At 46.7% G+C, this 25,355-nt stretch overlaps 2 protein-coding genes and 1 long non-coding RNA gene across 3 annotated transcripts in view; all 3 read right to left on the bottom strand.

The window, feature by feature from the left end:
• sdc2 (syndecan 2) overlaps positions 1-10,492 on the bottom strand; it is a 39,426-nt gene extending 28,934 nt beyond the window's left edge. Inside the window, exon 1 of the mRNA XM_030347429.1 lies at positions 10,045-10,492. Coding sequence (XP_030203289.1) covers positions 10,045-10,104 — 60 coding nt within the window. The 5' untranslated portion in view covers positions 10,105-10,492. The remainder of the gene's footprint in view (positions 1-10,044) is intronic.
• Positions 10,493-14,699: 4,207 nt separating this feature from the next.
• On the bottom strand, positions 14,700-25,291 carry ppp1r36 (protein phosphatase 1 regulatory subunit 36). Its single transcript, XM_030347700.1, has 11 exons — positions 25,033-25,291; positions 24,650-24,724; positions 24,210-24,340; positions 23,683-23,752; positions 22,976-23,074; positions 21,961-22,101; positions 18,315-18,357; positions 16,484-16,635; positions 15,326-15,538; positions 14,914-15,009; positions 14,700-14,790 (listed from the first exon to the last, which is right to left on the bottom strand). Exons 2-11 carry the CDS (start codon positions 24,655-24,657, stop codon positions 14,700-14,702), a joined length of 1,044 nt encoding a protein of 347 aa, XP_030203560.1. The 5' UTR covers positions 24,658-24,724; positions 25,033-25,291.
• On the bottom strand, positions 19,529-21,356 carry LOC115535875 (uncharacterized). The gene is made up of 2 exons (XR_003974570.1): positions 20,266-21,356; positions 19,529-19,750 (listed from the first exon to the last, which is right to left on the bottom strand). It is a non-coding gene; the product is annotated as an uncharacterized LOC115535875 (long non-coding RNA).
• Positions 25,292-25,355: the final 64 nt, after the last annotated feature.

Here is a 25,355-nt window from a genome sequence, read left to right as displayed (position 1 = left end):
AGTGCATTAGCGGAGATTAGCTCGCCTGGTAGCCCCGGCACATTAGCGCACCGCGGCCGTGTGCGTCGTCGTGGCAGCCGCGCGGCGGTGGAACTCACTCAGGCTTACGCGGCAAGCCCAACGCCGCTCAGGTGCACGGCCAGCATGTAATCCTGCAGATAACGTAACACGGATCTCTCTCTGGAGCTCCGGCGCTCACCACTTCGTTTGAGTTCTGCCGCTGTTTTTTGTTTTGAAATGTCTGCAATGGCTTCCACTTCTTTTTTTACATTGACATTTACATTTAAGGCGTTCAGCCGACGCTAAATTCAATAAAAATGTGTTCATTGCAACTGGGTGATTTAACAGCCTTTTCTCAAAATTATTTCAGCATTTCAAAGCCAAGATGACGTGTCCTCAAACCAATCAGTCAAGGATGTTCATAGAACCAAGTGCCAAGCACTAGCAATCGCTGGGTTAACCCATTTCCCGTATGCAACACAGATAGCTAGGATAAGGTGCTATAAAATGCTAAGTACTATTTTGTAAGGAAGTACAACGTACGTATTGTGTGTTGTAGGCTACTTGTGTGTGAGAGGGGTGTGAGGAGGTGGCTATGCAGAATCTAGGTGAACTTTTGTTTGGCAATTATATTTTGATGCTCGTCTCTTATTGTCTGAGATCAGGCCATGGTATGAATAGGCCTAAAAATTGTTTGGTTCCGGTTTCCGACCGACCCTGTCAATTTATGTGAGACCCAAATTATTTTATGAGCTTTAAAAAAAAAAAAAAAAAAAGATTTTTTTGATGCAAACTAATTACGTTTTGGTACAGCACCTCTTCATTCTGTACAAGGATGAGCGAATTTTCTCGTTTTTACATGAAAACAACCTACCTATCATTCGCTGCCGCTGGAAAAAATAAAATAAAAAAATAAAATAAATTCCCTTCCTACCCATGACCTCAACTGACAACCAACAGGAACCAAACATTTTTTTTTTTAGGCCATATCTTGATTCCTGCCCGTGTTAAGAGGTCGGAGAGGCCGTCTGAGGGTTGCAGTATGGATAATCCGGCCTTGACTGTATTTAAAAACATGGCATTAAGTACATAAGTCAATTAAAGTAAGCAAAATGTATGAAAACAACTTCGTTTTGACTAGTATTATGGCTTCATGACACACCTTGGCGACGTTAATGTGACTTGGTAAGTTGACTATGCATTTATTAATATCTTTAACTTGTGTGTTTTAAAACCAAACCCCAGAATGAAATGCGATAGTGGTCCTCAATAGAATCTTTTTTCCCACAATCGAATCGATGCTTTATTCGGTCGTATTTGTTCTGCTCGGTTTACTGCTTCAGGAACCCCCTTAGCATTAGGAAGGAGACTAGGAATTAAAACCATGCGTGTGATTTAAAACAAACCTAATTGAAAGACTTCTAAGAACTGAAAATGAAATAAAATATGGAATTCTTCCATCATTATTATTATTCTTCACCCGTTTAATGACTTGAGGAATCAGTTTAGGTCCAGTGTACCCAATAAACCTCAGTATGGGTTTTAATCCCGGGAGAAGTTGTCTGGCTGGGTTTTTACGGACTCAGTCTGAAACCTTCAAACACACATCAGCACACACACTGGAACATCTGGAGAGGAGTTTTCTTTAAGTCCTGACATCAAAGTTTCTCTGAATCAAAATAAGGAAATGAAGCAAGCCTCTACAGATTCAACAAACACCACTCTGCATCTGAAGGTTATCTGAAAGCTGGAGAAACTCTTTAAAACAATTCAGGTTGAGGAAATAGGTTTTAGTTTTGTAAACTGTAACAAAAACGGTCTCATGGACGAGTATCCCCGAGCAACAGGGGTCATTAAAATGGCCGCCCTGCAGTCAACTGCAGCAGCAGTGAGCTTCTTCATCTAAGAACTGAAAAGAAGCTCTTCGTTATTATGACAGTTGGGGAGTAAAATTAATGGATTTGGACCAACCTGCTCGGAGAGGATGATTTGCCTTTTTTATGGAACGTTTAGCGTCGCTTTTAAAACCCAGACTGGGGAAATTACGGCGAAACGAACGACGTTAAATCCACAGCTTTCTGCTTGGCAGAGCAGCGCGGCAGAATTTTAATAAGGTGCCTTTCTGGAATTCGATAAAAACTCTGGATCATAAACTGCGAGCGAACACAGATGTGCTCAATTCGCCGTGCCATTTTCCACAGCCGTCTCGAAGCCGCTGACGACGAAGGAGGCTGACGTCACCCCCCCCCCCCCCACACACACTCAGTCACGTGTCCGCCATCTTGGAAGGCTTCGCCGGTGTCCAGCCCGACCAGAACACCGAACACGGCCAATTACGACGACTTCACGAGCCGCACTCGACTTCACAGGAGTCCCCTGACTAACGGACCAGGAAACCCCAAACTGGCCGCAATCCCGTCTAATAGGCCTTTAAAACTCACCGTGTGTTTACCACAGCTGGGGGGGGGGGGGGCAGGGGGGGGGCAGGGAGGGGATCCCCTCACCCGGGTTGTGTAGTTATTGTGTAACAGACAACTAAACAATTGTGTAACAGACAAAGCAGCAGTGACCAAACCGTGTTGTCGTAAAACCTTCAGTGGCCCTTCTCCCCATTTACAATCTTTGAGCACGGTGTGTTGTGGTTGTTGCCGTGGCATCGAGGAAAAGGTGAATTTCAGTTGGTCTGAGAAGGCGAAGGCTGTGCGTGTTTTCAATTAGAATCATACTACTTTTAATATAACACCAATAGTCATTGTGTTGCGTCTTCTCCTAGCTGTCTTTGTTGTATAGGGGGAATGGGTTAACCTAGTGATTGTTAGCTCTTGGCACTTGGTTCTATGAACATCCTTATGGTACCCACAGAGATATATTGTTGTTTCTCTTGTGACAAATGTACTTATTGTAAATCGCAATAGATAAACACCCTGAAACACCCTCATCTCTCATCTTCATCCTCTTATCCGGGGTCGGGTCGCGGGGGGAGCAGCTCAAGCAGGGGGCCCCAGACTTCCCTTTCCCGGGCCACATTGACCAGCTCTGACCAACACCCTGAATGTAGATGTCAATGTAATAGAAATAGTCCTACCCAGATTTTACATGGAAGCCTTGACAACAAAATGCACATAAAAATGAGCTTCAACATGGGTTCAACGGTGCCTTTAATAAAGGAAGAAAGGTCCCTCAGCCGCGGTCCTGCCGGCCTCGTTACAGCGCCGGGTGAATTACCCAGGAATGCGTGCGGCCGTTCGCTGCCCAGCGCCTCACTTAGCCCTCATTAGGTGGAAGAAGGCCAGGGCCCGGCCTCGTCCACGGCCCAGCCTCCGTCACCTCAGCCCCAGACTTCTCACGCACGTCACACCGCCCGGAGCCGCCGACACCTGACGTAGAATCACCAGCTCGCCAAATACTTGGCCTAGTTCTCCCTCCCTCCCTCCCTCCCTCCCTCCTCTCCCACCCCTACTCTCCCTCTTTCCCCTGGTCTCCCCCCCCTCCTCTCCCCCCCTCCCCTACTCTGCCACTCTCCCCTCTCCTCCCTCCTCCGCTCTCCTCCTCCCTATTATCCATCCCTCCCCCCTCTCCTAATGGACCCCTATAGCTGGCCTTATAGGCCTGACTAGAAAAACTAGAGGGAGAGGAAAAAAGAGAGAGAGGAAAAGAGTTAGAGACAGTCTGACAGGGCTGTCTCTCTCCCCCTCTCTCCACCCCCTCTCCCCCCCCCCCCCCCCCCCCCCCCTCCACCAGTCATCCTCCTCACAACCACATCCCTCCCCACCACAGAAATCCTCTGGGAACTTTTCCGTGTGCTCAGGGGAAATTGGTTGAAATGGGGAGAAAATGGACACGGTGACATATATTCTAGGGTAACGGAGGTTGCGGAAAAAAAAAACGCTTGCCCCGACGTCCACAACGGATGTGCTCTCCGCGACGATAATTCACCCGACCCGACACACGGCCGCCATCTTGGAAGCACCGACTTTCAGCAGAGATGCCAAAATGCCGTGATTCTTGTGAATAGTTGGTAATTAATTTCAATAAAATCAAGGCTTGCAGAGAGCGAGGCGTATGAGTTTAGAGAACGGTAATTTCAGCGCAGCCAGTTAATTTTGTCAGGATTGATGGATTTGAACTTGTTTGGTCGTAACACATCGCATTGAAATGTGGATTTGTTGGTACTTGAATGTTGCCTCAAACTAAGTGTGTTCACTGGGTCTCAGGGGGGTGATGGGGGGCTACAAACAGCAGTTGGAAGTGATTATGCACCACACACACAGACCTGCTAGACAAGAGATAGAGGGAGGAAGCACACACACACACACAAACTGAGACGGACGCACACACACACTCACACACAAACACACATAAACTGAGACCGACGCACACACACACACACAGACACACTCACACACAAACACACAAACTGAGACCGACGCACACACACACACACACACACACTGACACTGACGCAAACATAAACTGACACGCACACACACACACACACACACACACACATGTTGTTCAGTGTGTGGAGGGGGGGGAGGGAGAGAGGACCCTCACATCAGGGGCACAGATGTGTACGCTAAGTCGATGTTAAACACTTTCCAGCGCCAGGAAAGCCGAGCGAGACGCTCCTGACGGAAAGAAAGAAAGAAAAACACGAAAAAGCGTAAATTCCTCTTCCCACCATTCCGACCGTCTGAGGAGGAATAAAGATGCCCCTGTTCCCGCGGTAACCGGAGACACTGCGCAACAACGCAGGCCAACATCTGGACCGCAGAGAGCGGAGGAGACGAGTCCAACGAGAGGAGGAGGAGGTCAAAAGAAAGAGACAGAGTCGGAAACCAACCGACCACGAGGACGATGGGTAGAGCGCGCGCGCGCGCGTGCGTGCGTGCGTGCGTGCGTGTGCGTGCGTGTGCGTGCGTGCGTGCGTGTGTGTGTGTCAGTCTGTGTGTGTGTGTGTGTGTAGACTGTATGTGTGTGTAGACTCTGTGTGTTTGACGGTGTAGACTGTGTGTGTTAGTCTGTCTATGTGTCTGTCTATGTGTCTGTCTGTCTGTCTGTCTGTCTGTCTGTCTGTCTGTCTGTCTGTCTGTCTGTCTCATTAGTGGATGCGTAACAGCGAGTGCGGAGATGAATGGACGTCCCTGCAGGGACCAGAGAGAGACCAGGTGGACACACACACACACACACACACACACACACACACACACACACACACACACACACACACACACACACAGGGGAGAGGGGCTAGGTAGGTTTTTAGGTAGTAGACTAAATAAAAGCGTGCATACTTTGGAAGGCGTGATCGACTTGGGGGGGAGGATTTTCTCCCTCTTTTGTTCTGGCCATCTTCTCTCCCTCGCTCTCTCTGTCCACAGCCTCCTCCTCTGAGATTGAGATGGGGGAGGGTAGATATGGAGTCCTAGTCTGCTCGGCACAAACTTCACTTATTCATGCCGACGTAGATTATAAATAGAGCACTTAAGGCACAAACCAATTGCTGCTGAAGTAGAAAAGCCCTGGGGCCTGCAGCCATGTTAAGCACCACAAGTTCTCTTCACTAGCCTTTCCTTCGCTAGCCTACAGTATGCTAGCCTTCCCTTCGCTAGCCCTCAGTTTGCAAGCCTTCCCTTCGCTAGCCTTCAGTTTGCTAGCCTTCCGTTTGCTAGCCTTCCCTTCACTAGCCTTCACTCAGCTAGCCTTCCCTTCACTAGCCTTCTATTTTCTAGCCTTCTAAAACACGCATCTCACATTGGGTATGATATGGAAGTCTAGCGGAGAGGGTGTTCCACATTCGGTCGAATTTGCATTAACCTCGTCTCCGCACTAACCCGTAGACATACTTGAACAATATTTCATAAACCTTACCTTGCAGTCGGCTCTATAAGCCACGTATTATATCCCCCTCATCCGTGTACAGCCTTTCGCTACACTATTTAACACTTGTATTAATTAGTAAAACTCCAGTCTACCTCCTCTAAATACGTTGGATACTTACTGTGGTGAAGGTGCGGAGCATAAACTCGACTTTTTTTTACTCGACTTCTCGCACCCGGCTGCGTAGGTCGGGTATTCTGTCTGTGTTTTCACCGGCGCGGTTCTTGCATGCATATTCGCATCGTGGCTGATGTAAACATGGGTGTTTTTAACGTGCAGGTAGACTTTATCGTTACCTATACCTTCATCAGGCGTGACGTGACCAAAGAATTACGTTTTTCGCAGGGACTCACTAACGTTAGCCAACAAATTTACAAAAATAAAAAGACACATTTAGAATTCATATTTCTTTACTATTCGATATATATTAGATTCCCAAATGTCGTTACAAAATCCCTACAGTGTAGTGCGTGTTAATGTGTGTGAGCTGCGTTTGTGTGGGTTCATGGGTTTATGACCCATGATACTGGAAGTGTAGCATGGCGCTAAATGGAGCACTAGCATCGTTAGCGTTCAAAGCGTCATCTAGGCTGCATGGCTCGAAGCGAGCGCACTGCTGGAAACCAGACAAGAGTCACGACAACGCCACTCTTGAGAAGCCATTAAAATAAAACACTGTTTATTTTTTTAAAGAATGGTGGAGGTTTTTTCTTGTGACCGAGCACATCTGCCTTTATACAGTAACTCAAGGCGATGGCGGTTTGGTCTAAATGACTTCAGGGTGGAGGAAACATTACTTTGTCGTCGTCTACAGTTTTTGTCCGGGTCGTTCTGTCATGGAAACAGGATCTTAAGTTACGGTCTCGCGTGGTAGAGTTTTTCAGCCTCCTTAACGAGATTGACCTCTGAATCCCGGACGAAAGCGGACAATTCCGACGTACGGAATACTTTCGCCAGATCACAAAAAAATCCCTTGAATTCGAAAACGACAACACAGCCACAATGCTCCTATCCTCACCCCATCTCTCTCTCATTCTGTACTTTTTTACATTTCTTCTCTTTCCCTCCCCCCCCCCCCCCCCCCCCCCTCTCCCCGCACACTCTCTCTACAGTCTTGCTCACACTCTGTTTGTCTTGTCTAGTCTGGCTCACTACTCTAAGGGCTCAGTCATAACACCATGCTCATCATTAATCATCTCCCAATGGCATCCAGTATACAGACAGCACTTCTGGTAGTATCAGGACGTACAGACATCTTGCGTTATGAACAACACAGCATGCTACACACACATTGTAGGAGTCCTGCTGGGATGTGTTCAGAACTGGATGCTGGTCATATTGCAGAAGCAATAATATCACACTGAATCAGATCATGACGAGGATTCCATGATCATGATCTGATATTGTGCATCGGTTGGCTTATCTCAGGAGATAGATGGGGTTGACTTGTACCCGGAAGGTTGCTAGTTCGATCCCCAGCTCCTCCTACCTGAATGCTGAGTTGTCCCAGAGTAAGGCACCTAACCCAAACTCCTCCTGACAAGCTTGCATGGTTGACCTTAAATGTATCTGATCAGAACACAAGTATATATATATATATATATATATATATATATATATATATATATATATATATATATATATATATCTGATGCAATATAATAAGTGATTGTCTGCAATAATCCGGATTAGCAAACCACACATACAATATCCAACCACAGTTTGCTGCCACAGGATTTTGAACTGACGAGATCATAAAAAGATAGGTGATACATGATTCAGATTCACCTCTCCTTGATTATTGTGATAATGAACCTGTGATAAGGATTCCCTCCACAACCGAGAGGCAGAACCAGGTCCAAACAGAACCCAGAGAACCCAGAGGCAGAACCAGGTCCAAACAGAACCCAGAGAACTGAGAACCGAGAGGCAGAACCAGGTCCAAACAGAACCCAGAGAACTGAGAACCGAGAGGCAGAACCAGGTCCAAACAGAACCCAGAGAACTGAGAACCGAGAGGTAGAACCAGGTCCAAACAGAACCCAGAGAACCGAGAGGCAGAACCAGGTACAAACAGAACCCAGAGAACCGAGAACCGAGAGGCAGAACCAGGTACAAACAGAACCCAGAGAACTGAGAACCGAGAGGTAGAACCAGGTCCAAACAGAACCCAGAGAACCGAGAGGCAGAACCAGGTCCAAACAGAACCCAGAGAACTGAGAACCCAGAGGCAGAACCAGGTCCAAATATCAGGAAACAGTGGATCCAGGTGGAGACCCCAGCCCAGCTGTGAGGACCCCAGCCACCAGCAGAAGATCTGGTCGTGCTGAAATACACACCACAACAACCCAGCAGTAGCTGCTCCTCCTCCTCCTCCTCCTCATTCCTCCCTCTGAGAGCCAGCAGGCAGGGAACTGGAGGGCGGCCATCTTGGATCTGGCCACAATGCGCAGCCTGTTTATGGACACAAGGTCTGACCTCGGTTCGTGACGAGGGACCCGACAACAGTTGTAGTGGCGTCGCGCCGCCAAATTCAGCCATTCCTGCCAATTACTTTGTTTGTTTACGGGGTAGGTAGGTGGACAGTCCGGTAAGCCATCTATTCATTTCATTCAGACTGATTTAAATGACTAGACTGGTTTATAATAGGCCTGTGACAGTCACAGACAGTTTTTTTAATATTTGTCAGAGCATTTGATTTATTGATTGCTGTCGGGAACTGTAACAAATATGACCAAACATTTTTCGAAAATAAATTCCCTACCCTAGCGTAAACAACTTAACTAACAAATAAGTAATTTGATCAATTCGATATAAACGAAAATAAATCGAGACCTTGCTGTTGACTGTTTTGATGCTGCCTGGTCTTTCGACAGCGATGGTTCCGAGTTTTCATTGGCTGTTGCACCACAAGGGGGAGGGGTTAATGTTGTGACTATCTGACTGGCAAGTTCCTATTTTGTCCCTGGTCAGCAAGGACTATTAAGACACAGCAAGTTGTCGACCATGTGCGTGTGCGTGTTCGTGTGGGTGTGTGTGCGCGTGCGTGCGTCTGCGTGCGTGTGTGTGTGATGATGACGGACGTGTCCCCAGTGATATCGTGGTGCCAGTAAGTTGAACCAGCTGGGTCACGTGTCGTCACACACATCGCAGCCCTAAACGGTCAGTGAGTCGACGTGACCACATTTACAAAGCCATGAGGCTACGGTTCTGTCGCTTTACAGACGAGTTCGGGAATCGGGAGGGCAATTTGGGGGAGATCGCAGGGAGTAATTGGTCAAGGCGTATGGCCTCAGATGGACGCCCAGAGGGTCAAACGGCACTAATTAGGCAAGCGAGTGGGCACACAGATTGGATGGGGGGGGGGGGGGGGGGTAGTGCGGCAAGCGACCTACCCGAGTGCCAATCCACAGAGAGATGATGAGTGTGTGTTCCGAGGGCCGCTGGAAGAATGGTGGCGACGGCCCGCAGATTAAAGAGACACCATCTGACGGGCCTCCCCGCGCAGGGCGTCGGGACAAACACACAGCCAATTAGGGCCGCGCTCCAATTAAGAGGCCACTGTGTGTGTGTGTGTGTGTGTGTGTGTGTGTGTGTGTGTGTGTGTGTGTGTGTGTGTGTGTGTGTGTGTGTGTGTGTGTGTGTGTGTGTGTGTGTGTGTGTGTGTGTGTGTGTGTGTGTGTCCACCACTGGAATCGCCCCGGACTTCATTTCATTCAACTATAGGTTCATAGTTTCAGAGGAGCTTGCCACGTACTCGTGGTCCGAATGTACTTAGGAGGGAATGTGGGATCGCTTCAATCATACAAGTCCACTTCTCTCCAAGGAAAACCCTCTTTCCACGCTCGGATAATCAATTCAACGCAAACGGTAGAACACTGAAAACACAATAAAACTGTAGCATAACTGACTAATATCAACTGACATGTTCCTCCCACATAACGGATAAGACAAGCCTTACAATAGAAACGCCAAAATGCAATGGTTTCCCAAAGCGGACCACTGGACCCAGCAGGGACCTACCGGTGTTTCCGCCAACCCACGGTGCCCACCCCGCCGCCCCGGGCTCCAGCCCACCCCGCCACCCCGGGCTGCTGCCCACCCCGCCGCCCCGGGTTGCTGCCCACCCGGCTCACAGCTCCACATCCCCGGACTCAAACTTACCCGCTGCGCGGAGAGGAAGACCGCCGACGCGAGGGTCAAAAGTATCCAAGTGTTCCTCATGTTCTTCAACGGTTTAAAAACGGACACAAAAACAAAAACTGTTCCTCCGGGTCCTCACTCGGTTCCTCCCTCGGTTCTCTCGACTCTGTCCCCCCGGTTTCTAGCGTGCGCCTCCCGATCCCAACTCCTGCGCGTTCCTCAGGAGTTAAATCCCAACGGATACGTGTTGCCTTCTCTTATTCCAATCCCCCCAGCAAATGTGCACCGTCTAGAGAGCCGAGGTCCGCTTGCAGACGTCGTGTTCTGGGATATCTCCACGTCTCGGCTGGATGTACTGGTAGAAACACACGACGGGTCCGGTGCATTCGGTCTACTCCTCCATATCACACGCTGCACAACGGGACTGCGACTTAACGGCGTTAACTCTGCACGGTGTGAGAGAGGGAGGGCGAGAGAGAGAGAGAGAGAGAGAGAGAGAGAGAGAGAGAGAGAGAGAGAGAGAGAGAGAGAGAGAGAGAGAGAGAGAGAGAGAGAGAGAGAGAGAGAGAGAGAGAGAGAGAGAGAGAGAGAGAGAGAGAGAGAGAGAGAGAGAGAGAGAGAGAGAGAGAGAGAGAGAGAGAGAGAGAGAGAGAGAGAGAGAGAGAGAGAGAGAGAGAGAGAGAGAGAGACCACATGGTCTAATTAAAAGACTGCAATAGGGACATTAATGTAGTTCAAAACTTAATGCAACGGTGCCTTGTATAATATCGTCTATTCCTTATATTGATAATAAAAGCTTTCTTTCAAAAATCAATGCAAATATGATAGCCAATTGTAATAATTAAGACCATGTGTTTCGTATTCAAACATTAGATTTTTAACAACAAACTTAATATAGGTTATTAACGACAAATAAGATATTTCATACAAATCAATTCAAATCACTTAAATTTGATCAGTTGTCACGCCCAGTGATTGACGAGATCTTCCGTGGACGATGTCTCCCTCTACTGTCGAGAATTGGAAGTACAGCAGCAATTTCAAGAAAGCTAATTAAACATCCATGACGTGTAGCTACGGTTGGTTTTCCTCCTAAAAGTATTTATTGAATTGTACTGATAACACGATCCTGGATATAATCAGTTACATTTTGGTTCTACACATGTATTTAGTTTATTCTTAAATATCTTTTTCTTGAAACATGATCGTGATGAATTATCAAAAATCAGCTTAAACTAGCCAGCATTACCTAGCCTTTTCTTTCAATTAAAGTGTCAGCCTTGGACGCTGATTCGTTCTCTTTCACAGTAAAGTCAACACTGTTTTACTATCATCAGTTCAACTCTGCTGTACAAGGTTATTATTAAGTAAAAGTCACTGGCATTGCCGATTTGGAAATGAAATACAGTGTATAATACACATTCTTTTCTCACATTACAAATGGTATTGGGGCGATGTAATCATAATACAATTGCTTGTGTTTATATAGGCCTACTTTGGGTGGGCTGATTATAGCCTACTTTGTTTTTCTTTTCATAATTTGAAATATGTTTTTGCAATTCAACCCTACTTACTATAATACATTTCCACCTTGATTTTGACTTCTACAGTTGAAGTGGATGCATTAGGGTATCATCCAGTTATTCCCTGAAACGTTTGTTTGTGTAACAATTTCCCTTTAAAACAAACAAAAGCCCACAGGACCACTAATAACGTCGTGCCGCCAAACTCCCGCGCCCTCTCCCTCTCACACATTCCTGAGCACCAGACTGTTTCCAAACACTACAATATCTCCCCAAAACGCTCCAGAAAGCCAATTACACAAAAAAATAATCCCCTCTTTATGCAACCCTAAAACTTTATGATCTCAAAGTGGACAAGAGCAGAGCGGGTTCCTCCCCCCCACACGAACCTCCCCGGCCCGGCCGCGATAGATCCAGACATGAGGGAACAATAAGCCCCCGGTCCGAGGTGTAGCGTTCATTAGAGCTGCCGGGGACATTCTGGATGTTTCCATGAAGGCTTGGATAGAATGTGGAGGCTAGATTAGATCGTGTTATATTAGACTCAATTGTTTTGGTATTCCGGTGATAGAGCCAATTTGACTGGGCTCCATTAATTAGGTTCGATACGAATATCAGATTGGATGTTGTGGGTACTCGTCGTCCCAAAGGAGGGAAGTCAGTTTTAAAAGCAGCACACATTAATCATTTTTAATTTTTTTATAAAGGCACTGCACTCACTCGTTACTCCATACAAAATCATAAATTAAAGTTTAAAAAATGAATCATGTTTCTTAATGAACAATTTCATAAACACATTTAAACTAGGTGAGGGTATTACTTTAGAAACTTTGAGTCATTTGTTGAACTCCTCTGTAAACCCTCGTCATCATTCAGCCTGAATGAAATGATGACTATTGCCAACCTTCTATCTGCCTGTCTGTCTACCTATCTGCCCAGCGACCTGCGTGCACTCTGCCTGTGCACTCATTGCGTGTGAGCGGCTTTTGCTAAAGCTAGCGAGCTAGTCACGTGGTTTGGAGGAAGGCCTGGAGGGAGAGGGTGATGGGAATGTTGCGCCTGTGTGCCCTCAAAATGAAATGAACTCTGGCTGGTTTCTCAAATGTTGCCTACCCCAGCTTTAATACAACATGTTATAGTACGGCGAGGCCCAGTGGATTCTCTTAAAAGGCAAGAGTAGGTGATCCGTGGATAACATACCCCCGCTGAAACGCTGGCGTTTCACTACCAGGCCACGTGTTTAAATTAAGGTTATGTTTGGACTCTCTTAAACATATGAATGTCAACATTGAAAGGCATCCTGCAATGACAAGTAGTATTAAAGTATTTTGTCTGCGGTCAAGAACAGCAAATCACAGCTGGATGACATATTCATTTTGACAGTCACTGCAATTGGAAAATGTTGTCATTATTTTTGGAACTAAACACAATTAGGTTTCACAACCTAAAATATCAGAATTGGTTGGCCTAGTTTAAGGGCACCACCGAGATGCAGCCAAAAAGTGCAGTATAGAGAAGCTCCAACTAATTATTCCTGTGCATGCTAAAATGTTAATAATCAGCGATTAGGGAATCCGATGTTAGATTTTTAAGACAGGGCGAGAAGACGAAGGTGGCTGGGAGGTGGCACTGTTAAATGTTGCAATTATCTTCAACCTTTCCATCGCAATCTCCCCAGGAATCGTTGAAGTGATTATAGATGGATCTGTGTCTTCGTGTGTGTGTGTGTAGCCTCCCCCTTATACGTGCACAGCATTCCTGATCATTTACCATAGGACACACACACACACACACACACACACACACACACACACACACACACACACTGGGTTTGATCCCCAATGTCCACAGACCTACCTGTACACCTCATTGAGGAAGATAACCCTTTAATAAAATGTAGCTGAGTCCACTGAGTTCAGTTATTGAGCAGCAAAAGTGTCTCTTAAATAACTAAATAGTTCACATGAACCACCTGGAAAGTACATTGAACATCGAGAGCCTTTTAATTTGTATTGCAATAAATTAATTACATTTCCTTTTTTTTTCAAATAAAATAATTTTGGGGATATACAAACATGACGTCTATTTCTGTAGGTTCCAAAACATATGTTATATTGGCCGAGTGTTAGCTATAGGAATCAGAAAGTCATCATAGAAAATCTGTTTTATGAGGGCATGATAGCTATATCTTAAACATTTGGAGACAGTACATCTCAACAAAGTGTATTCTACTTCCAGCAAAATTAAGTTCAACTGGTCCTGAGTCACATTGTTTTTCTTGCTCTTTAGGTTACGCTCATATATTTAAGGAAATGTGTGTTTTTTTGCTTCGAAATTACAAATAGAGCATGCAAAACAACATGTACATGGAAAAGAAAAAGTGCTGCTGCAATTCACACAAAAACACTCAAGTGAAATCAAATAACTCAGAAAAGCACACACAGACATAACCATTTTATCTTGTGTATAGTTTGGAACATTTTTATATTCTAGGTATTAGAGGGAGATAATATTTCAGCCTTTCCCTGAAAAGCTTATTTTCATAACAATCGCTTTTAAAACACACAGCAGCCTACGACCGCTAATGAAGTCGCGCCACAGACGCCCTCTCCTCCTCTCCTTCTCCCTACGCTCACATTCCTGGGGGCTGGGCGCCATCCAAACGCGCCGATATCCCCCTAAAACGCTACGGAACGCCAATAACCCGTCAATGTTTCTAAAAATAATAAAGAACACAAAAGGAGCGCACACATGACCGCACACACAGGAACCGTGGCGCTTCTCTGCACGGACGACACGCACGCACAAGAACACAAAGCACAGCCACAAACACGCAGAAGAAGACACACGGACACACACACACAGATACACACAGGAACACACACGGCACAGCCACAAACGTGCATCCGAAAACACGCGCACACACACAGACACACACGCACACACACAAACACACGCAGACAAACAAACACACACAAAAACACAACCGCACGCAAAAACACGCGAACACAAACACACGCACAAACACAAACACACGCACAAACACAAACACACACACACACACAAAAACACTCGCACACACAAAGACACAAACACATGCACACGCACAATGGTGGGTTGGTTGTTTCTTTACTGAGCCGGGCGGGGCGGGGGTCAGTCACTGTCGGAGGACGGGGCCTCGGTGGTGGCGCGGGACGCCCCGGTGTGCCCCCGCCCTGGGACCGCCGACGTCGGCAGCGACGCCCTGCTCCCCGGGAGGCCGTGGACATCAACACCACCGCTGTCCCCCTCCTCCTCCCCCTCCTCCTCCTCCCCTTCCTCCTCCTCCCCCTCCTCTTCCCCCTCCTCCTCCTCCTCCCCCTCCTCCCCCTCCTCCTCCCCCTGCCGGTCTCCTCTGAAGCGTGCCCGCGGCAGCAGGGTCGACAGGTTGAACTCCTTCCGGGGTCTTCCCAGAACTCCAAAGCTGAGGACGACAGACGAAGCAAAGGAAACAGGAAACAGGAAGCAGGAAACGAATCAACCCAATGCAACGCACGTCTTCAGGGGTCCCACACGTACGCACGTCTTTAGAGGTCCACGAGTGCGCACGATTTTAGGGGGTCAACACGTGCGCACGTCTTTAGGGGTCAACACGTGCGCACGTCTTTTGGGGTGTCGTGCACAAAAAAGGTTTGCCGCACACGTACAACATCACTTCACCAAGAACCAAAGTGCTACTCACCTGTTCAGAGTTCACCTAGACACAGCATAGCCAACACACAACACACACACACACACACCTGCCACTGGCTAGCCGCTCCTCCAGCTCCTCCAGTAGGGCCTGGGTGTCACAGCGGGGCCTGGGCCCCGGGGGGCCCCTGGCCCCCAGCAGGCCCCCCGTCCCCCGGGAGGTGCGGAGGAACAGGTCTGGGGACTTCTCCTGGGGCAGGGGCAGGAAGTCCCTGATCAGGACGGAGCACTGGGACAGGGAGCTCTTCACAGGGGGACACCTCCTTCAGAGAGGGGGGGGGGGGGGGGGGGGGGGGGGGGCGACGGACGGACAGACAGACAGACAGACAGACAGACAGACAGACAGACAGACAGACAGACAGAAAGTCAGGAGGGACCCAGAGAGCCCGAGTACATGGACAGAAAACCACACGAGTTGCGTAACTTTAATACCCCAGATACCTCAGTGAATTTAGGTGTGTGTGCGTGTGTGTGTGTTTGTGTGTGTGTGTGTGCGTGCGTCCCTGCCTGCATGCGTGTGTGTGCGTGTGTGTATGTATATGCATATATGTGTGTGTGTGTGTGTGTGTGCGTGCCTGCATGCCTGCCTGCGTGAGCTGTGAGACCACGTCATGCGTGGTCGCAGCGCCACGGCCGACATGAAAGTGGCGATGGGTTAAAAACGAAAACAAAAAGGATGATGTATGACGACGCCGGCCGGGCCGTGAGGCTGCGCCGCACGCGTAGAGGATGGCGGGAGGCAGCAGCTGTGTAAACGCTCTGTGACAGAGGGGGGGGGGTTACCCCCATGCGGTCATACTCCAGCCCGCGACCGATATCTGGTTTCAGGGCAGACGCCGATGGCCAGCGCCACGGCGTAACACGTCAGGAGCCTGGTGCTCTTGCGGCCGGCGCCAGGGATAGCAGAGAGAGGCCGGCACCTCTCTGGCAGACAGCGGGACAACAGCCCAGTCAGACGTGGAGGTTCTCTCCACAATACCGCCTCACATTCACCCATTCATGCACACATTACACACGCACACCGACGGCGGTGTCAACCTTTTGTGTTTGTTTTTATTCATTTAACCAGGTGAAGTCCCATTGAGACATTGTCATCTCTTTAACAAGGGAGCCCCGGGAATCGAACCAGCAGCCTTCCGGTGACCAGCCGACATGACCGTGGTCGGCGCACACGGTGCCCCCGCCCCCCCGCCCCCCCCCCCACCCACCGGCGTCGCCCGGGGGTGCCCTCTCCCGGGTCCTCAGTGGGGGGGCGACAGGCGCTGGGTCTCAGGAGGCGGGACAGCTCAGCCCGGATCAGCTCCAGGTCCCGCCTGTAGAACGCCACCCAGGGAACGAGGCTGAACAGCCTGTACAGACACTGGAGAGGGAGGGGGAGAGGGAGAGGGGGAGAGAGAGAGGGGGAGAGAGACATAGTGGGAGAGGGAGAGAGGGGGAGGGGGAGAGAGGGGGAGAGGGAGAGAGAGAGAGGGGGGAGAGGGGATGAGAGAGAGAGGGGGAGAGGGAGAGAGGGGGAGAGACAAAGGGGGAGAGGGAGAGAGGGGAGAGGGAGAGAGACAAAGGGGGAGAGGGAGAGAGGGGAGAGGGAGAAAGAAGGGGGGAGAAAGAGGGGAGAGAGACGTAGGGGGAGAGGGAGAGAAACATAGAGGGAGAGGGAGAGAGGGGGGAGAGGGAGAGAGACATAGTGGAGAGGGGGAGAGAGGGGGGAGAGGGACTTAGGGGGAGAGAGGGGAGAGAGGGAGAGAGGGGGGAGAGAGGGGGAGAGACATAGTGGAGAGGGGAGAGGGGGAGAGAGGGGGAGAGACATAGGGGGAGAGGGAGAGAGAGGGGGAGAGGGAGAGAGAGAGGGGGGGAGAGAGAGATGGGGAGATTGAGAGAGGGGGAGAAACTTAGAGGGAGAGGGAGAGAGAGGGAGAGAGGGAAAAGAGGGGGGAGAGAGAGGGGAGAGAGACGTAGGGGGAGAGGGAGAGAGACATAGAGGAAGAGGGAGAGAAGGGAGAGAGAGAGACAGAGGGGGAGAAGGAGAGAGAGGGGGGAGAAAAGGGGGAGAGGAAGAGGGGGGAGAGGGAGAGAGAGGGGAGAGAAAAGGGGGAGAGGTAGAGGGGGGAGAGAGACATAGTGGGAGAGGGAGAGACGAGAGAGGGTGAAGAACCAGCGATGGAGAGGACGATGGCATAGAGACAGGGATAGAGTGTGTGTGGTATTTCTAAGACTCTAACAGTCCTCACACTTTAACCTGAAATAATCAAACAACAATCATTGTCCCCGTCGATGTGCAACACCGCGAGCCCGTGCCACCCACCAAACGCACGTCGATCCGGCATGGAGCTGGCTCTCTGCGCGGCTGTGTCAGCCTGCTGTCGTTAGCTTGTTAGCGGGGGTTCGAAGCATCAGGGAACACCTGTCAAATTCAACCCCCCCCCCGCCCTGCAACTGAGTCCGCCGCCCGCCTAACAAACTCTCGCTAACCCCACCGCTTGGCCACTTTCTTTCGGCCCGTGTCGTTGTCCCCCCCGGCTGGACCAGATGGTGCTGGCTGGCTTCAGCCATTAGCCGTTAGCCGTTAGCGCTATTCGGATGAGGCAAGAGTTTGAAACCGTCAAACAGAGGGGAGCCTCCCCCGTTGTTTTTTTTTGTTTGTTTTATTCAGTAAACATTGTTTGGTCAACGAAGGTCAACGAAGTGAGTGAGTGTGTGAGTGACTATTATAATTATCTAATATAATAGTTTATTTTTTCCATTGTTTAAATTTTTCTAGGAATCGATTTCCTAAACATCAAAATCGAGGGGTTAAAAATCTGTGAAGATTCCTACATGATCTGAAATGTTTTTGGATTAATCATGAGAAACGATGCGATGTGTGAACGGTTGGACTGACTTTTATGAATGGTGAGAAATGACCAATGAGTATTTTATGGAGCAGTCGCAATCCTATTTATTTTGACACTTCCATTCACTGGGAGTTCCTTTGGATGAAGACATGAGGTGAAGGAGTGAATAGGGGTTTGCAGAAGGTGCATGTTGTGTTGGGGCCTTTACCTCGTACAGGTCCCGGTCCCGGTCGTTCGCTGACACCAGGCTCCTGGGGAAAGCATGGCGTGTTTAGGTTCAGTCTAGCCTGGCTATTGCCAGACACCTCTTGTGCTGAAGAGAATGACTGGACCGACTTTTATGAACACACACACAGAGACACACACCCCAAAACACACACAGAAACCCAACACACACACATACACAAAAATCCCCCCACATACACACAAACACAAACACACACACGGACATCGTCAATCCTCCCCCCCACACACCCCAGGTGAAAAAATATTATACTTCAACGACACTTTTGAAAGGATGTACTAAGTCCACTTTTAGTATGTAACTGTATTCTGTACTAATTTCGTCGCATTCAAGTATACCAAAGTGTACTAAGGTATACCTTAAGTACTACTATAGATATACTCCAGTATACTCCAAGTGTAAATAGTATGCTAAAATTGCACAACTTTTGACAACCTTTAAGTGTACTGAAGTACACTAGTGAAAAGTATGATTTCTAGCATTTGAAACACTCTTGCAGTACAATAGCATTATATTACCAGTGTGTTTGAAATATACTTAAAAAGGCAGTATGGTTCAATTGATAGTAGTATATAAGTATATTTTGAACACACTATTATCATACTTCTGTCATATTTCAAATTAAATTCAAATACACTTTCTGACTATATTTAGTACTTTTTAAGTCTGCCATTATGTTAATTAAAATGTATTTATAGTACATTTCTATCACAATTGCAGCATCAAAGGCATGCACTTTAAGTACAATGTTATTATACTCTAAAGAGGAGCAGAAGTGTATATTGAGTGTATTTTATCACTGCTTATACTACATAATAGAAGTGTATTTTTAACACACTATTATCATTCCTCTGTCATATTTCTAATTAAATTCAAGTACACTTTCTGACTATATTTAGTACTTTTAAAGTGTGCAATTATGTAACTAAAAATGCATTTATTATGTATTTATAGTCAATTTGTGTCACAATTTAAGCATCAAAGGCATGTACTTAAAGTATAGTTATTATACTATAATGTAAAGTGGAAGCGTATATTAAGGGTATTTTAAGTACAATACTGTTATACTACTAAGTACTTTATAAATACTACAGAAATATACTTACAATACATATTATACTTCACATGCACTTCTTTCTGGTACCATTTTAGTACACTCCATGGGTGCTATTTTGTTCCATGACAAAAAACACTTAAATTGTACAAACCAAAACTTTAATTTAAATATTAATACAAACATACATTCAATAACACCTAACTTTAAAACATCTGACATATATAACATATATAATAAAGCTACTGAGGAGCAACCTTGGTGTAGCCCTCATTATTGCATTTCCTCCGCAGCAGGGCCCGGATCTCACTAACCATGGTGTTGGGGAATTTCTCCCTCACCGTGTCTGTGAAAACAGGAAGGACGCATGTGATTTAAGACTTAAGATAAACAATAAATTACATTGACACAGACTAGTGCTTGTGCCCATTGGGAGCGTGCCCGTTCGGAGCGCGTGCCCAATCGGAGCGTGCCAAACGTAAAAAAAACGCAGCCCCCGGTACGCCACGTGCCCCCGCTACGCAACGTGGTCCAGCTACGCCACAGGCCCCCGCTATAAAACAACTCTTTCTATTAGGCTATCATCATTACCGTAACATTCCTACATTTTACAATACAAATACGACGCAAAGACGCTCTCAGGCGCAAACGTAGCCCCCGCTACGCCACAGGCCCCCACTACGCCAGTTGATCCAGTAACTTTACTTCGATTACTAAATTCAAGCATTATACTTCGATAAAAGCAACTCTTTCTATTAGGCTATCATCATTACCGTAACATTCCAACAGACTATAGCCAAAGTTAGCTGACGTTACAGAGTATTTCGGAATCATTTCACTACCGTTTTGGAACTGACTTACCTCCAAAGAAAAGCAATTTGGCTGCAATAGGCTTCGCCTCTTGTTGTCGCCGTTGTGTAGGCCAAATTACCTCTATCCAGCCCTGCTCCGACTCGAGGTCTTCCCTGCAGTTAACCGTTATTTTTTTATTTCTGTATGCATCACGTATGACGGATGTATTATCTGCTCTAACGGAGCCGTCTTGGAAATAAAACAAACCAAACACTGTCATTGTTTGACCCGGAGATATTAGGTGCTCACTGCTCAATTTCAAATGGAACACTAACCGTCCGCGCCAAGTGTATTTGACTAAACCACCAATTGGCGACCTAAATACTACATTCTCATTGGACGTCGATTTGCAGCCGCACACTGATTGGATGGCCGTTATAAACTTGCTATTTTCAAATTTTGGTTATAGCCTTGGATTTTCTTTAATAGTTAGTCGTTGGAGCTAGTAAAAGTAGCCATTTCAGTATTATTTATCTGTATTTTTTTGATTAATTCAACACTTTGGTTGTGATGATGTATGAATATACTTAAATAAACTTCTAATGAAGTGAAATTAAAGTATACTAAAAATGAAGCATGTTAATAGTGTATTACTAAGTGTACTTTTCAGAATCACACTGAATGACAACTATAAGTTTTTGCAATTTAGTATACTTTTTCTAAGTGCACTGAAATACAGCTTAAAATTAACTTGCATTAAAGTGAACTGTAAGGAAGTATACTTAAATACACTACTAATAAAGGGAAATTTAAGTATACTTTGATAAAGCATTTTAATAGTGTATTACAAAGGACTTGAAATGAAGTGTACTTTTCAGAAGTACACTAAAGTACCACTTTAAGTATGTGCAACTTAGTATACTTTTTCTAAGTACACTGAAATACAGCTTAAAAAGTATTTGCATTAAAGTGCACTTCATGGAAGTACACTTAAATACACTTCTAATGAAGTGAAATTAAATTACACTCTAAAAAAGCATTTTAATAGTGTATTACAAAGGACTTGAAACAAAGTGTACTTTTCAGAAGTACACTAAAATACCACTTTAAGTATTTGAAACTTAGTATACTTTTGCTAAGTATACTGAAATACAGCTTAAAGTTAACTTAAATTAAAGTGAACTTTACGGAAGTATACTTCAATACACTTCTAATGAAGTGAAATTAAATTACACTTTAAAAAAGTATTTTAATAGTGAATTCCAAAATACTTGAAAATGAGTGTACTTTTCAGAAGTACACTAAGGTACAAATTACAATACACTTACAATAAAGTACACTTTTTATAAATACACTAAATTACCACTATAAGTATTTGCAATTTAGTATACTTTTTCTAAGTACACTTATGTACAATTTAAATAAACTTAAAATAAAGTATACTTTTTAAAAGTACAAAGCAATACCGCTTTAAGTATTGCAGAATTAGTATACTTATTTTTAAGTACGTTAAAGTTGAATTTAATGACATTTATTGCGAAGTACACTTTTTAAAAGTATATGTTAAGTATACTTTAAATTAAGCACAAAAAGTAAAAGTATACTTATACTAACTTTTGTATAATTGATTTATACTTGTAATACACTAAAGTATACTACTTTTTCACCTGGGACACACACACACACACACACACACACACACACACACACACACACACACACACACACACACACACACACACACACACACACACACAGACAGACCTCCCGCAGGCCGTGTGTGTGTGCTGGGGCGATGCGAGGCCCAGCAGCAGGGCGGAGTAGCAGACGGCCATCTTGTTCCGGGACAGCTCCACCTTCACCCTCACCTCCTCCTCCTCCCTGGACACACTCTCTCTGACGGATCTGAGGAGGGGAACGGTAATCAACGTTTTGGTAAAAAAGAAAAGAAAAAGGAGACAGGACAGTGAGGAGAGCGCTGAGGAGAGAAAGAAGAAAGAAAAGATGAAGTCAAGTGGAAGATGGAGGAGGGGAAGAGGACATGAGGTGGAGAGCCGGAGAGGAGAAGAGGAATGAGAGAGGAAGTGAAAAGTGGGGAGGAAAAAAGATGAAGAAGAAAGGGTGAATGGTGGAGATGAAACGAAAGAAAGGAGGTGACGAGGGGAGACATGAAAGAAAGGAGGCTGACGAAGGAGAAGAGAAGACGGAAAACAGGAACAGAAGGAAAAAAAAAGAGATGGGAAAACCACAGATTAAGAACAAAAGGGTGACAGAGAGCGAGACGAAGAGAGGAATCACACAACCGTTGTCCCCGGACACACCTGGACGTCTCTCTGATCAGTGGTTCTCAAACTTGTTCTACTAGTGTACCCCTCTAAGGTATTTTTTCAGCTGAGTACCCCCTTCACCAGACCACAATATTTTGGGGCGAAAGAAAAATACAATAAAATCAAATGTGCGTTCTATTTGGCATTGAAAAGGTACAAATACTAATTGAGTAAGAAACATGGGCCTGTGCTTCATGTAATCTGTTGGCTAATTTCTCCCCACAAAAGAAGCACAACGACAGGGGAGGGTCAGAGCAGGTAGAGGGGACCCCCTCCAGGGTCAGAGCAGGTAGCGGTGAATCCCATTCAGTTTTTTTCAGAATTACATTTCAAACACTTTTCAGAACTGAAACTCTAAAGTGCCGCTAGGGGCACGCGGGACCCCATTTGAGTAGCACTGCTCTGGACCGAGGGGGCTCCACTCAACAGAGTGTGAGGCTGAACCTCCGTACCCCATGAGTGGCCTGGGGCGGCTCTGCAGGGCGTGCTGCTCCCGGAAGCAGGCCAGGTAGAGGAGCAGGGCCATCAGGAAGTCATCCAGCTCCTCCCGTCTGACAGGGGGAGAGAGACACAGGAGTCCCCCTGAGAGGGAGCAGGAGGAGCAGGGAGGAGCCAGCCGCACGAGGACGCACGGTGTGTGCGTGTGGTTGTTGTGATTGTAGTGCTGTGCCGGAGAACACTGGGCTTTTATTCGTTATTGACAACTCTGTTCTATTTCTGGATTGTGTTGTTTCGTATTTGGGGGTGATTGTCGTATCTCACTTAGTTTTCCAGGCTGAATCTCACCTTAATGCATGAAAAGGTTAGGGAGGGAGGGAGGGAGGGAGGGAGGGAGGGAGGGAGTGAATGAGTGAGTGAACGAGTGAGTGTGTTTTTGTGTGAGTGAGTGAGTGAGTGAGTGAGTGAGTGAGTGAGTGAGTGAGTGAGTGAGTGAGTGAGTGAGTGAGTGAGTGAGTGAGTGAGTGAGTGACTGACTGACTGACTGACTGACTGACTGACTGACTGACTGACTGACTGACTGACTGACTGACTGACTGACTGACTGACTGACTGACTGACTGACTGACTGACTGACTGACTGACTGACTGACTGACTGACTGACTGACTGTGTGTGTGTGTGTGTGTGTGTGTGTGTGTGCGTGCGTGCGTGCGTTCTACTTTAACACATCCAGGAGGCAACGTGGAATGGGCGGGCTCTGACTCTGCAGTAGAAGGCCGACCGCCACCTCTGAAACAAAAACCCGTCAGAATGACAGTTGGACGCCCGGATGGTTTAATCGAGGGCCTGCTGGGCTTTCCTTACAGCGAGGCAGAAGCAGGCCGGTCTGAAAGGTCGCTTTGGTAGACACATACCTCCTGGGTCTTAAAAAACGTACCCTCCTGCAAAGTGGACCCTTGACTTGTCGTAAGAGAGCCGCATTGTTCACTACTATTCACAACTCAACCAGCCATGTATGAGGAACCTTGCCTCAAACCATAGCCTGGTTCTCAGTAACTATTACTCAGACTACTATATATGTATAAATTGGACATGCTCAGTAGGGAGGGAGCAAGCCAAACAGATGTGAAAGATTGGTCTTCGTTTTTGAAACATCAATAGTGTATGAGAAGTGAGAAAAGTGGAGGCTACAGGGTTACAGTCTGCAATACATTCTGCCTGGTTCAACTGGTCGTGTGTGACTTGCTTTTGAGGTTCTCCATGGTGACCGGGCCCCTCTGCCTGGGTTTGGTGGAGTTCACGTACGCAGAGAGATGACTCATGGCTTTCCTTGGGCTCTGTCGCCCTCTATCGGTCACAGTACCAAACGTGGGCATTCTATGGGGGAAATAAAGTCAAAGATTAGCTTTCTTACATTGAATATATATATATATAAAAAAAAAAATATATATATATATATATATATGTATGTATTTATTTATCTATTCATAGATATATTTATATGTATTTATTTATTTATCTATTCATAGATATATTTATATATTTATATGTACATTTATATATATATATATTATACATTTTTAATATAATATATTAAAGACTTGCAGAACACATGCAGACATGTGTGTTTACAGATGTATTGTGCGAACATTATTCGTATGTAATCAATAACTGATGATGGGCTACCCTGACATGTTGACGTCCTTTAAACCGACTTCGGTGTTGAGTCTTTCCTTCAGCGGGCCACCTTCTGTTTTAAACCTGCAAAGAAACCAGAACGTGTTTCAAACAGGCGTCGTTTAAAACAGGACGCCGTGCACAGCAGTCTCAGGTTGCCCACTCTCACTCTTCATCTGGCCTGTCACTCACGCTGTCATCATCAATCTCAAGCTCGCACGCGCACGCAAGAAATTTCACAAGCAAAATCCATTTTTCTCCCCTCCTAATCCATAAATTGACACTAGCGCACGCAAGCACACACGCGATCACGTACTCACGCTGCCTGGCGTGCGGTTGGGTGCGTTTGTCTCACTCCAGCCAAAGTCCCACAGTTTGCAACCCTGCCTCACCTGACAGATTGTAGCTCTGGTTCTTCCTCAGGAGGAAGCGTTCGCCTGTTCAAAGGGTTTGAGAGCAGTAAGCGAACACTGTCACACTTCCCGCGGCATTTGGCTCAGGAGGTGGAGCGGGTCGGCTGGTGACCAGAAGGTTGCTGGTTCGATCCCCGGCTCCTGCTAGCTGAGTGTCGAGGTGTCCCTGTGAAAGAGGCCACGAGCTGGCTGTGGCCTTGCATGGACTCCTCCTCCACTGTCACCTGCAACGGTCCGTTTGTTTCACGGCGGTATCTTAGCAACAGCCAATGGCGAGCCAGCATTCATTTCACCGCAGTATC

Source organism: Gadus morhua, chromosome 22 (genome assembly GCF_902167405.1).
Source record: "Gadus morhua chromosome 22, gadMor3.0, whole genome shotgun sequence".
NCBI classification, from domain to species: domain Eukaryota; kingdom Metazoa; phylum Chordata; class Actinopteri; order Gadiformes; family Gadidae; genus Gadus; species Gadus morhua.
Note: the sequence above shows the minus strand (reverse complement) of the source record. Positions and strands in the feature narration are given on the sequence as shown.